This window comes from Lissotriton helveticus, chromosome 11, assembly GCF_964261635.1.
Source record: "Lissotriton helveticus chromosome 11, aLisHel1.1, whole genome shotgun sequence".
NCBI classification, from domain to species: Eukaryota; Metazoa; Chordata; class Amphibia; order Caudata; family Salamandridae; genus Lissotriton; species Lissotriton helveticus.
In genome coordinates this window covers 584228209-584243076 of record NC_136072.1, presented here as the reverse complement: position 1 = coordinate 584243076, position 14868 = coordinate 584228209, and the positions used below count along the sequence as shown (strand labels likewise).

The following is a 14868-nucleotide window of genomic DNA, read 5'->3' as shown; positions in this document are numbered from 1 at the left end:
TGGGGCAATGGGTGGTTTAACCTGCAATGAATGCCTCCTGAAAACATATGTTTTTTACAAATTAAGCACTGCCTCCACACAAATGGGAGTGAGTTTTTCACAGCATGCAGTATGGCGGTGTGGACACCTTCAGAAATGCTCGCAGTCGGGACTTCTTTGTAGGTGGGAAGTTGAGGAGCTTAAATACTCTAATGAGCGAAGCTGAACTGCTGGAATCTCTTTTCTTGGGGTATGCAGCAGTAGCTCAAACTATAAGCACTATCTGGGGGGATAGTCATTATGAACCATATACACATGTAGTGTTACACATCCTTCTCACTTATGGGGGTGGTTGCAAGTTAGTTTCCTTGCTTTATAATTCCGCACTGTGTATGATAAAAATTGATTTGACAACGGTTAAAAGGAAGTGAGTAGATGAACTGGGCTACAAATTCCGCAGAAGGGAATGGGACGGGGTCTTGCAACATACACAAACAGTATCTAGAAATACTAGATGTAGGTTTAATTATCTCCATGCAACTTATCTCACACCCAACAAACTGGAAAGATACATGGGACAGTTGATAATGCCTGCCCCCTTGTAACATGGTGGATGCATTTTCCTGTATATGACTTGGTCAGGTATCATACAGTTTGGCAAGCTGTGATTGGCGAGTTGGAACGCACTCTTGGACGAATAGACCTCTTTCTTACAGTTAGATGTGTGCTTGGTGGGTCTTTATCCCAAATCGAAGAGTGCGAAAGTGAATACCAGGTTTCTAGATCTGCCTCTGGTGCTGGCTGAGCATGCCATCATAATGGATTGGAGATCCCCTGGGGACACCTCAGTGCAGGTGGAAGAATGAGATAGAGCATTTGGCGATTGCTGAAGCGGCAGCCCTGAGAGCGGAAAGGGGGGGGGGGGGGGCTATGTGAAAAACCTATGGCAGGCAACTCTGTGGATATTTTGCCCTTTTTTGTGGGAGCGGCAGCCCCCTGAAGATGTACTGTTTGTAGAATAAGGGTGGGTGGGAGCCAGGATGGGGAATGAGTAACTGAGGAGGAGGGCCAGATTTCGGTCTATCGACTGCGATTCTGCCAGTTGGTATCCATGTATGCAAAGAATATCTCTTGTAATAACTCGACAAATGCCTAGCTGTAGTCCATTTTTAAAAACTAATGTCATCCAAAGACATTGGTAGAATGTCTTTGGATGCACGGTCGCTTACATCCTGAGCGTAAGATTATGCAGCCATATTGTAATAGACTAACGTACATCATTAAAGTATGGCTGTCTGTATGACCATTTCATGTGCACTCAAAACATGCTGCACTATGGATGGACCTAATCTTATTTTGCATTTGTGATATATTGTGTTGAAATACAAATAAAAGAGTCCTACAGAAATGTAGATTGAGGAGTTTATCTTGAAGAAGTTTTAGAAACAGTGTAAAAGAAATTTGTAGGCAGATTCATTAGGAGTGCCAATGGGCGCTTTATACATTTCAGCCATTGCTCTCTGTACATGCTGTGTACCATAGCGTAAACATATACCCCTGGAGAGTAGTTCAGATGAAGGGATTGTGGAGCACCAGATATGAGGAGCTTTATTTAGTTAACTAGTGAAGAGTTTAAAGATCTCTGCATGTACAAGTGTTCAAGATATATCCATTTATTGTTAATATACGCCTGTGGGTGTATCTCGCTCGGAGAAGCTCCCTGTGGAGGCTGGAGGACCTGTGTCAGGGTGCTCACAGGGTGCTCACAGATTTGTTCCCATTCAATAAAGGGCTGCCTATGATGTTCAATAGATCATTCGGAGTCGTATTTTTATTCCACAGATTTGTTTGTGTATTAATAATACCATGCATTGTTTTCTCTTTGGTAGATCCGCAGGGAGAGGAGGAGCAGGAGAAGAAATGCGCCCAAGGCCCTGACCACAGTCTGTCTTTTCTGGTTCCAGCGCAGTTCATCTCCACCCATGGTGAGAATCCCCACTTCCTGTACATTTTCTACCTTTCTCTATCCCTTTCAAGTCTTGTTCTTTCACAGCCTGATAAGGAAAGACATTTTGTGATTGATTTTAAGGGCAATGGCCCAATGGCCAGGCATATGGTCCTTCTGCCTGCCTGCGGTTTTTACTCCTTAGCCTGCAAGGCTGCCTCACTTTTAGTTCCTTCCCACTAACAGTTTTTGGCTGAATCCCATACCTCACTTTTAAAGATGTGTTGCTACCTGGGCATGCCAGCCTCACATATTTTCTTCAATTGCTGGTGCTTTCTTGCTCTCTGGAATTGAATCCCCTGTGCTGTGTGTCATTTGGGCGTGTGCGGCCTTGCCCACGCTTCACTTTTGTGCACTGTATGTGGGACTCGATTTCCTGCAGCTGACCGTCATAGATCCAGAATTTGTTATTCAGGGAAATTACCCATTTTCAGCTCAGACCTGCATGATTAAATGACTGATTGACCGGTGGCTTCTTTTGGTGCCCACTCAGACAAAAAGAAGCCAGGGTCCACTTGCCACTGGACTGCAACTATTGTACCCATGAGCTAGAAGCCACCCATTTGGAATCAGGAAAAAATGGCATCTAGCCCATAGGACATTGGGGAAATCCTTTTGGCAGCAACCCTAAAACTCCAGTAAATCTGGATCGGCCATAGGTTATACATCGCTTTCATAATGCTGGGCACTGTTCTAGCAAAAGAAAGGATAGAGATCCATTGGCTGGGACAATCAGGACTGATGTCGCAGGCATAAACAGAAGACATGATGCAGTGGGCACCAGCAAAGGAAGGGAATATGTCAAAGGCAAGAAAAGATGATAAACTAAAGAAGGGTCTTGCATAATGGGCATCATTAATCCAGGAACTGTCCTTCCCTGCTGATAGTAGACCCCTTAACATATTAACATGATCCTGATTAGCCTAAGGAAGATATAAAACAATATGAAGAAAAGAGGAATATAGAATGAAAGGGGAGTGCTGTGGGGTATCAGAACAAGCAAGAGACTGCTAGGCGACAGCAAATACATGAATAATGCAAATGCGAAAAAAACAGCACTATGACCTTTGGGAAATATAAATGCGGATGGGAACCTCTGTCTGATACCTAATATGCCACACACATGTAAACTGTAATAATATTTTAATGTTTGCAGATGACACGTTTTTAATTTCTAAAAACCCTTGTGGCTTACTGCGTGCTCTCCTCCGTTTTGAAGATTTTGTTGTAAAATATGGGGCTTGGTAATCAATCTGACAAGACCAAATATATGATATTTAACCAGCACACATCTTATAGGGGAACAGTAAGAACGTGGGATAAGCGCTTAGAAAAAAACGAAGTCTTCAGTTATTTGGGCTTTACCCAGCTTCAAATATGCTTTGGAAACACCAGGTAGAAATTATGGCTTTGAAGGTTAGCCAAATCTCTGGAGCTAAAAGAATTCAACTGCTCTTTTTCTAAGCCCAGTTGTTCAAACCTATGATGCTAAAGTTTCTGGGTCTGAATTATGTTTTTTTCCAATATATCTACTCTAGTTGCTTCTGAGAATAAGTTCTTGAGGAGTGTGACGCGCCTTCCTCAAAGCACTCCCATCAAATGTTGATTCTGGATCTTGGAATGAAATCTGTGACTACTAAGGCCTGACTTCACCCTATTTCATTCTGGAGAAGACTTTGGTCTACTCCTGAGTTGTCCCACTATGCCACAGGCTTAAAGGATGTCATTGACGCTGACCCTTCCAATAAGATTGCTTGGCTTAGTTATGTCAAAAAAGCACTGATGGTCATGGGCCCGAAGTCATTTTGGGACAATCTATGGGAACTTCTATTCCTTCAGTTGAAAAACTGAAAGAGCTTTATTTGTCATCTGTTTTATTGGAAGAATACTGTGTGGAAGAGGGTTCATCCCTGACTTGAAGGTTCCTAGAATTTAAATTCTATTAGTCTCTTGGAACAATGTTGGGATATCATAGCAACACCTTTAGAAAGGAAACTTTATTTCCAATTTAGGACAGGATCGCTCCCTTTAAATGCATTTACCAAAAAATTTAACATTAATTTTAATGATTGCTGTCCCTTCTGCTCTGCTAGTGAAACCATTCCTCACGTTCTGATTGTCTATCATGCATATGCCAACCCTCGCAAGACGTGGTTAGAACCCTTATTTCAGATTTTGGGGATCAGAAGCATTGCCACTGCTATAAGGATTTTAACGATTAACTCACGTCCCATCTTTGCATGTGCAGTTGCTAAGTTTTTAGCTTGGATGTGGGCCATAAGGCATAATACATTATCAACTCCTTTCCAAAAGGCTCACAGTGAACCTTAGCTATCCCCCTGTTAGCTGCTAACTAGTAAATTTTTCTCAGCTACACATTCTTTCTTGCTCTTTATTTACATGGCTGTTCATGGTACTTGTTTTTAACACATTTTATACATAATTGTATCTTGGATTATATGGATTTTGCCCTGATTTTATGCTATATAAAGATCTATTTGTATTCATCCAACACCCAAACCTATGTAATGATGTCCTATGTTAACTATTCAATTTTAAATTTTTTTTTCTCTATTTATCATATGTATTGTATTGTTTTTATGACATGCTCATTTGAAGTTAAGCTTGCTGAAATGAAATGTAATATAAACTGATGTAAGTGTTGTTGCAATTGTTCTGCATGGTTGTAAAATGAAATAAAGTTCTTGGTTAAGCAGAGTTAATCAAATCTTAGGCAGAGTCTGACGCATGTCAGGCAACCCCACCTAACCCCTTACCCCTAAGGGCCACATTAGCCTTTCCAGTCAATGCAGGCCTTGTCTGCACCAAGGTGGGAATCTAGGATTCCTATTGGTTCTTTTGAAGGGCACCATTTTCTGCAGTTCAGGAACTACTGTTTCTAGACCTATTTAAAAAAAATTGTTGTGAACTACATAGTGAGGATTATGAATTTTCCATAAAGGTAATTTACCTCCTTTGCCTCCATGAAACAATCCAGAATCCTCTGAGTTTTGAATCTTGTCACAGAGGAGCCAAAAGGCCAAGGATTTTACTTTGGCTATTTCACCAGCATCAGAAAGGCAGAAATAATAAAATACCACCCTTTCCTCATAATAGCAGGAGTCAAACCTACTGAAAAAAGGTCCCTTGGAGGAGTTGTACAAGATTCCTCCAATCAGAAAAATATGTGGATTTTCAGATCCTAATATTGTTTCCAATATGTTGGCAACGTCTCCTTTTGAACATGTGGCTTCCAGGTATTTAATATTGCTGCTGTGGATTTTTTTTAAATCTAGTATGCATCATCTCTAGTAGATGAGTTAGTGAACTCCAGGCTGCTTCAGAGGGACAGGCTGGTCTTTCACACAAATGGTCTCTTCATTCCTAAAGTCATTTCAGCATTCCACACCAATCATTAGATCTTTCTTGCAGTGTTCTTTCTTAAACCCCACTACACTTTAGTTGAATAAGAGCTACATCACATGGTTATTGTTAAGGGATTTTAGATTTCATATCTATCACAAACAAGAATTTAGTCATACTTCAGGGTTTTCCCCCCACACATGGTGAGACAGTACCTGACACACAAACTTCTAATGCGTTTCTGGATTGATCATGGCTTCACATCTCATGAAAACTTGAGTTTTCAGAGGATATCTATCTTCGCCATACTAGAGCTAAGACACCATGTGTGGTTTCTAGATACTTCTGCCTGCCAAAGGCATATGTACGATGGCCATTTGGGCAGTTTCCCATTTGTTCAGTAATCTTTGTTCTCTGGTGCTAGTTTCAGTGCTGAAGCTAATTTTGTCTGAGCTGTCTCTTCAGTTCTACCTTTGACCATTGTTAAAACCAATTCCCAGCCGAAAACTCTTGGTAATCTGTTTCAACATATTGGTAATGAAAGAAACTGAGCAGAAGCGGCCTATCATATCATACTCCTAATATTAGGCTTATTCACATTACCAGTAGAAACTCACCATTCCTATCTCCACTTCCATTGACCAGCTGCATGTAGGAGCAGTTATAGCGGGGTCTTCTGCCAGGATAAATTGCCTGTGCTGTTGTGTATCTAAATTGCCCTTGCCTCAGTATATTAAAACTGTAGAGCACAGTCTCCAGTCTGCTTTTGTGCTTATTGTCTGGCGCAGGGTTCCCAGACATAGGCCAGTTAAGGATCTTTGGACGAGAAGAGACAGAGTTACTATGGCAACATTCCCTCATTGCCGCTCCCTGTTCTTTTGGCCGCAATCGAGTTTACTAGTACATTGCTGTTGCTGCTGATCTCTTACTATAAAATTACATTTGGAAAGGGTATTCATGCCAAATGAAAGCATCTCTTAAGTGTTCCCTGGATGTGAGGACAGCAGAGAAGCGCAGGGCGGGTTTGGGCCTCTGGGCGGGCGGTTGGTGGCCTCTGTGTTGTGCCAAGAGCCCCAGTTCCGAAAATACTTTTAAAGCAGACGTCAATTAAATGTTCCTAAAATGTTAAGTACACTTTATCCTTTGACATTTCACAAAGAAGGCAAGTGTTCTCACCGCCTCATTTTCAAGCTTCCATTCTCCTGCTTTCCAGTCACTCACTCAGCTGGCTGGGAATGTGGCAGGTTGTTTCGACACATTTAAATGTGAAGAAGCCTACATTGCTATTTCCTTTATAAAGTTCTGATGGTTATTGTAGGGTTATGTATTGTGTGAGGTGCTTGTGACTGAGAACAGAGTTCTTGGGACAGAGGGTGCTTGTTCTTTATTGACTGACAACATGCCATTAACTTACATGACATTCTAGACTCAACTGGTGCTGGTGTGGTCAGGTGACCATACCACAGAGAGAGTTTGGTCAGGTCGGAATCACCGGCATTGACAAATGTAGAAACATCTACTTTATTTACACATTCATATTCAGGAAACAGTTTCCTTGAGTCCCTGGCTATTCCGAAGGTTATGAAGCGAAGGAGAGGATTTTGCACTATCTCTTCTTCGTAGATTGCTTGGTCCCAATCCTTGTCATTCATTGCTGAGGAGACATTCAACCCTATTGGCTCAGGATCACAGAGCTACATTGTATGATGAGCTTTTCCTGGATTGTCCAGTTAAAACTGTATTAAAAGCCAAGTTTTGATACCTCATACCAGCTATTTTACATTTAAGTATCTACTTCTCTAGGCTCTGTAAGACCCCGAGCAATGCTCACTAGACTTGAACTTTCATGTGAATGTTCTACCTGTTGAAAGGCTCAAAATGAACAAACAGTTTGTAATATCCAACCTGTCTTCTAGGAGCAGGCAAGAGGTCTGGCTTGGAAGATTAGAGTGAAAGAGACTCATTTAAATGGCTTTTTCACAGAGGTTCATAAAGTCTCTGTGGAAGACCTTGTTGCATGTGATCTGTATAATGTATATATATAATCAGTGCATTTACCACTTTTTGTATTGATGCAGAAGCGGCTTTTGACTGTGCATGTCTAGAGTTTTGGGTAAATTTGGTTTACGAGAGTACACTATGAAAGTTTTTAGGACTTTGAACAGATACGATATGATATAGTATTTAACACTTTCCCATCAGAAAAGTTACAAGGCATGGGAGTGCAGCGTCCTCCCACCCATTAGTCTGGCTATGGAACCTCATATACAGAACATTCATCGTAATAATGTAACAAGACGGTGGAATTTAGGGACAATAAAATAATTGGGCAAATTTCTAACTTTTCTTAGCTTGTATGAATTGATTCAGAAAGTATATTCCAAATATAATAAAACAATGGGAACAAGATAGGCTTAACAATCTTGGGGTAAAAATTGTGAGCTATCTTTAGTAAGTTATGATCATTAATTTAGATCTGATTTTGTACACAATAAAAGTGGACGATAAGCAATATAAATGGCTTAATTTGAACGTCAAAGAACAATACAATTAAAGTATGTGTTCTTCCCAAAATACATAGTATATCTCAGTCTATTCATTTACCACTTACTGGGAACAATGAGAAAACATATAACGTTTTAAAGATACGATGTTAGTGAGGCCAAACACCTAGAAATCTTTGGCTTGTTCTGTGGAAGAAATTAAAAATGGTTGGTTTCAGTTTTACCATTTTTAACTCATTTCAACCTCTTTGTATAGTTAGGGGGTCCTATTTTTCACTCTGTAATGACATTCAATTGAATAGATTGTAGATAAACTGTTTCCTCTCAGCTTCTTAATCTCAGTGTGCGATAAGAGGTCCCATCCCTTACCATCACCCATACTCAGAAAACAACGAAGGCCTGTTTGGGAATATAGGGATATTAGACTGCCTTACATTTTGAAGTGACTTTGAAGCAATACTACCTTGAAAAAAAAACAATGAAAAAGATATTAGAAGAATTGACGTTCATCTGAGATTCTGAAGGTGGTCAAATATATATATCTAGAAGATATATTACTATGTTTTAAATTTCTGAGACAGAAATATGTGTTCAGAAGAACAATAAGATAGCTAGATTTACTTCAAGTTTTTGCTTATTCAAGTAGTAATAAAGCTGCCACAGAGAACACATACGGAACCAGAGGGATTTAGGCTGATTAAAGGCAACTTCCCATCAGGCTCTCTTATTCATAATTATAAATGCAAATGAAGATGATTCAGAGGAACAACTTGAGAATATAAGGCCTATATTCTCAAAATGTTGAATGTAGGAATCAAACCTGACAACTTGTGGTAATAGTAAAGATTTTGTTTTCATTAAGATGAATCTGAATCTCTGCTATAGTAAGCCGGATCCTATTCAGGTCATATTAGACATCACTTAAAATTCATCCTTCGAGTTGAACAATGCAAATCTTTGCTGGTAATGAAGAAAGTGGTAGGTTCTGCCCATGTTTTGGAACTGCTCAAGTTTGTTAAGTTTTTGTAATTATCTTGTTGTAGAAAAGTTAAGTTTTTATCAGGAACTAATGTAAAAAAACACGTGCATTCACACTCCTTTACAGGCTGCCAGATATAAAAATATATAATTTCATCAACTCCTGGTTGTGTTGAATATTGAACGCAGTGAAAAACAAGTTCTACAGGTTATAGAGTGCAAAAGGGAACCAATAGTAAAGAACTGACTAAAATATATAATTAAAAATTGTTTTCTTCATAGTCCCTAATACAGCTGAATTTGCCTTTCAAAGCTTTGCAGGTAGCACAGGTTACCATTACCTACTTTAAGGGAACTCAATTTATTGACCTACGAAGAATGAAAGGTTGAGTTGGCAATGCCACATTTCAAACCTTTAACCTGCAGGTTACACACACAAATGGCCCAAATGAATTTTCTGACTGCTTTGGCCACCCTACTTTATAGCAATCATGTCTAAATATGAAAAAGTTCATGGAGCATTAGAATGAAACCTTTCAGAATGTTGTTTTAATTGTTTGTGTATGTGCATGCACATTTGTGTCTGACAGCGGGTGTGTTTTTCATGATTTTTGTTGTTTTCTCCCTTATAGTTTGATTACTATCTTTGGTCCCTAGAAAACGTTATACTATTGAATTGATTGGGGATGAAGTAGAGGTAGTAGGTGTAAAGACATTTATTTCTTTGGAGATAAATGTGTAATATTGTTATTTTTGTCTCAGCATGTGTTTTTGATTATAAGAATGATTCTTTTTAAACACATTAAAAAAGAAATGCTGACAAATGGAAATTTCATTGTTACTGTTTGTTGGTTGGATGTTGATTTAGTGGCAGACAGAAGTGATGGTCGCTGAATGAGGAAAAATTCACTTTGGTGTTTCAGAGTTTTCAAAGTATTCCTTTAGTGGCATTCGTACTGAGAAAAAAAATCCTACAAAAATTATATTAGAATACATTATTTCTAGGAAATGATTAAACTGTAGTGTTTTGCAAAGATTTTCAACATATCTGTTTAAATGTATTAAAAGGAATTAAATAAAGAAGGCCCAGGGTTGTGTGAAAATGGCAGAATTTAAATTTGAGAATCCTAAAAGCTTTTTACTATTCAGTGTCACTTACTGGTAAAGGAAAATCTTCAACTCCCAATCGAAAGAATATATTTTCTTGAGCTAATAACAGTACTTTTTTAAGTATTCTTCTGAATTTGCAGGAGTAAAAACATACAACTTGGCAACTTTTGTTCTTAACTTCTATACACCCTATCCTTCTCTGCTCCCCCTGTCTTAGATTTTGCTTATTTTCCTCAAGCCTTTGTTTTCCTATCTCCTAGTCTCTTGGTCTTCTGGTTGATTGCTGTAACACTTTCCCATCTCTGCTCCCTCTCCCTTAGTTTAGTAAGGTTTTCAATAACCTTATCTCACTTTAATTTCATTGTTTTCCTAAAATCATTGTCCTTCTCCCCACCTCTTGCTTGGGTAGATATCCTTCACCACTTCCTTTTCTCTGAACCCTGTCTAATAATATTCAGTTGATTTTCCCAACGCTTGTTTCTGTCTCTTTCCCAGCTCTTATCTTGTCTTCTCGCTGTTCTCATTTGCTTTTTTTCTTCTCTACTTCCCGGTCATGTTCTTGAATTGGTTTCCTGCAACTGGGAACAAAACTGTAAAGTAAATGTTTGAACTAGTGCTGCTGTACCTCTGATATAATTGCTTTTATTTACTCTGGGTACAATTCCCACCATTCTCACTGCACCATTATAAAAGTAACCCAATTCCATGGAAATCAATCTAATGTATGGCACCAGAACAATGCAGTCTGGCACAATCTACTTCACTACATACCCTCGTTATATGATAACAAGCAAACCCGGACATGATTCAGCCTCATTAAAGCTTGGGAAGTGAGGCCTAATATGAGTATTTTTTTATAATCAGCAAATAGCCCATGTGCACCGAAGCCTATTTCCCTAAGACATTCCCAGCAGAGATTGACATGGTGATGGAAATGCTTGTGTTGCTTTTACCCGCATGCAGAGGGACATTCAACTGGTTCCGTAAGACCCACATCCCTCTCTGGAACCCTTCCTTTTGTTCTTGGGCAGGATTAACAAAACAGTTTTCTGCTATGCTCCCATCTTCATTTTCTGCTGGTTTCCTGACTCTTTGTGCATCCATTCTCTCTGGGATTTGTTTTTATTAGAGAGTGTTCTTCCAAGATCATAACCTTTGATTTTGTTCCAGGTTTCCTATAGCCCTTGTTCATCTTTACTCCCACTCCATTGTCTATGCTTGGTTTAGCATAACCACTATTCCTTTATGCCATAAATTCTCTTAATTTTGGAATTGGTTGATATCTTCAATTTCAAGTTGCTTTCATCTAAAGCTTGTTGCTCTCTGCCCTCTTGCATGGTCTTGGGTTGGAGTGCCTGCATGCCTGTTTTTAAAGTCTTCCACCCTTTTTATATGCCTGTTGTTACCCTCTGCTGTTTCTCTCTTTAGCCCTTGGTTACTTTCATATAACCCTCATTCCTCTCTACCATGCTGACTTGGTCTTGGAGTAGTTTTCAATATTATTGTCCCTCTGCTTTTCCCCACTTTGTCTTGGCTTGCTTTCCTACAACCCCTTCCCATCTGCCTCCCCTTCTTGGTTGTAGATTATTCAACCAGCTAAGCCTCTAGTTACCCCCTTATGTGTACTTGGGTGGCTGTCCTATAACCCATGTCCCTTGTCCATACTATTAGTCTTGGATTGATTTTATATAACTTTTGTTAATTTCTGATGTCCTTTTTTCATGGTTGTGGATCGGTTTCGTATAGTTCTTGTCCCTCTCTTCTCCCCTCTCATTGTCTTGTTTGAGTTCCCATAAACCTTGCCCTTCTGCCCCCTTCTAGGTCTTGGGTTGGTTTGCTATAAACCTCTGAGCTGGTTTCCTATAACCTGTGTTCTTCCCTGCTCCCATTCCCTTCATCTTATGCTAGTTTCCACTAACATCTTGTTTCACTCTGCTTGACCTGATTGGCTGTGTCAGATTTTCATTGTCTTTTGTCCCTTTCATTGCCTACCATTTTGGAAGTGGGTGGATTTCTAATTCACCTGTGATCTTTACACTAACATTGCTTAATTTCCCACATTTTATTTATGTCTATTCAACTCTTTATTCTTAGTTCTGTCTCATCTGTGGAAGGCGATGCACGATATGCGGGTGAAGTGCAATATCAGCGCAAACTGCCACTGCCGGCAAGCTTTCCTGACGGATGCAGTGCTGCTAGGAATCTCCTTATCCAAGGTATTAACATTTACAGCTTTGTGGAGAAAGGGAATATTGATAATATCAGTATTTAAAGTTGTTGCATTAGATGTGATCTGCAACATTAGTACAAAGGTTACTTCTAGACCCAGACAGATTTAATTTCCACTTATGTTCATCATTACTGGGAAGATGTTGCTCTAAGTAGTCCTAAAGGGCCAAAGAGAAGGGCCGTCATAAAATGATAGGGTGCCTTTGTGTTTGTTATCCTGAACAAATATTCTAGAAAAATGTTGCATGTTGCTATTTTGGTCACATCTGGGGAGAAATCAGAAGGCGCAACAACATGATTGATTTTGCTCCATTCTAAAAGGCTTTGCTGATACAGCGGCCTGCTGGGTACTCTTTCTTATAAGTGAGGTTGCCTCAGCAGGCCTCCTGAGCTCTTTCTTGGTCTATATAGTGTTGGGGCCAATGCCTCTTCCCACTAGGTGGAGGATGTTGAGGTCAATGCCGGTCTTTCCCCAGAGCAGTGGATCTCTGTATCGTTGAACAAGTACTATCTTATTTTATAGGGTTTTGGGTCAGGCTGGAGCGTACAGACACATTCCAGTACAGTGGTTGACATTGTAGGCACAAGAAAGGTTTTGAGGTTTACATCTGCGTTGCCAAGGCAGGAGGATTGACATAAACCTAGCAAGTTCAGGGTCAGCTCTACCACCAAATAAAGCTGAAGAAACACTGTACATAAAGGGAAATGTTGGATTTAAAAAATCCTAGCTCGCACTTTTTTATCCGGCTAAGTGTATACTTCCATTCCTGTAGGCATTTGATAGACACATTTAAATATAAAGTTAAACTGAACATAGTAAGGTAACAAGGTTCACACTTTAAAATTTCAAAAGAGATGTAAAAGTTAAAGAAATATAGTCCTTAAAATAGAATAGAAAGTAACCATCATTCCAACGTACATGGCGAATGCATATGTCTATTAGCTAAAAAGGAATTCTTCCAAACCAAGTCCCAAATGTGAAGAAAACACCTGATGTGATTTACACTCACCTCAGAAAACCTTTCATTTTGTTTACTTTAGCCTAAAGGAGAAACGCCTATCCGGTGGAGAGATTAGCAGGAGAGCGTGTACTATACACGTAGTTTAGCTTACTTTAGATCAGCAGGAGAGTGTGTTCTATGCCAATTGTATTTGTCCTTACACCCCTCTTCACAACTAGCTCCTACACTTAGAGGTTTCTTGCTCACAGCAGAAGTTTATCTCAAATGGTTGCTGGTGCAAGCCTTTCTCCCCCTTGACCTTCTTAAAATGGTTAGCCAAGGAATCAGGCTTCCCAGCTCCAGCAGCGTTTTGGAATGAGGTTTCATCCGCCTAGCACTCTTTAAAGCACCTAAAAGCGCATCAACGAAGGACCACCAATAAACTCATATTGTCTGTGGCTAAAGAAACACTATCCACTGGATAATACTGTAAGCAGGGACAGCGTTTACCAGTGAATACCTAATTCACATTCTAAGTGTAGGGGACATCAGGTGGGGTCTCCAAGGAGGATGGGTGAAGGATGCTAGATAAATTCCCCTGTTCATTGGTGGTTTTGTGATATGATGTGGACTCATAAATAAGTAGCCTTTGTGTTACGATTAAGAGGCTCGACAAGAAGCCAATCTATGGCAGATTGGAGTCTCTTTTGCTGGCGCTTTCGTAATTCCGCATAGTACTAATGTCTTAACTCACAGTACAGCATAACATTTGGAATTTGAGGGAGAATGCGGGACTCTCCATCATGGTTACCTTCCCCTCTTGGATCAAAGTATAGGCGGACAGTACAGGTTGAATCCCTGCCTCTTGCTACATGTATTCGTCTTTGGATATAAATAAACATCAAGGTGTTTCCTCTTTACTTTGAACCACTGGCCTTTAGAACACAGGTAACGTGGAAAGGGGACTAGTCAATAGAGAGAGCCCCTTGTTCTCCTCACAAGCCAAATATTGTGCTTAGCTAAACAATAGATATCGTAAGATCATGAGGATGTGTGATTTAAATTTGGAGCAGGATGCCTTTGTGAATCCTGTATCTGATTAAGCCAACGGCCGGCCCCTCAAGCGAAGCTGCACTGGAATACTTGTCACTCTTTTCTGATGTGCACTTTGGCAAGCACACTACAAATACACAGAGATTCTGCAAGGTCAAGTTGTAGACCAAAAATGATCCACAGGCTTGAAGAGAGATTATGTCAGGCTCTCTGACATGCTATCCTTAATAGTATTGTCTTTTCCATCAGCACCTTATTATCACCACTCTTATGGAACTAAAACTTGTGGTTTACTCTCCAGGGATCGATGGTTAGATATGAGCATGTATCCTGTTATATCTCACTACTGCGTATCAAGATCCAGGGTATCATCAAGATCAAGATCAAACCTGGGTACAGGATAGGGTATAAAGATGAATCGTGGAATGGGTTTATTGTCCGAGATCGTGACTTGTATTCTGCTACTGTTTTTGCAGGAGAAAGAACGTAAAGGAACACAGACTCCTCCACTTCAACCTAGGGACTGTGAGGACAAGCCTGAATTAAAGGCCATCAAAGAAGGTAGGCCTAGAGCTCTGATATGGGTGCATCTAGCAGGACATTTGTATTAGGTTACGCTCAGGGCTTTGTAGACCCAAACGAAGTAGAAGGGATTATGAACCAAGCAGTTTCCGGGCAATAGTACTACTACAAACAGATGAATGTA

General features: G+C 40.0%; 1 protein-coding gene across 2 annotated transcripts in view; it reads left to right on the top strand.

Moving 5' to 3' along the window:
• The window catches only part of HR (HR lysine demethylase and nuclear receptor corepressor), a 418401-nt gene that overhangs the window by 227156 nt on the left and 176377 nt on the right, over positions 1–14868 (top strand). For both annotated transcript variants that reach the window (XM_078666365.1, XM_078666366.1), the window contains 3 exons: positions 1869–1964; positions 12034–12155; positions 14639–14723. In XM_078666365.1, the coding sequence (XP_078522491.1) occupies positions 1869–1964; positions 12034–12155; positions 14639–14723 (303 nt within the window). The remainder of the gene's footprint in view (positions 1–1868; positions 1965–12033; positions 12156–14638; positions 14724–14868) is intronic.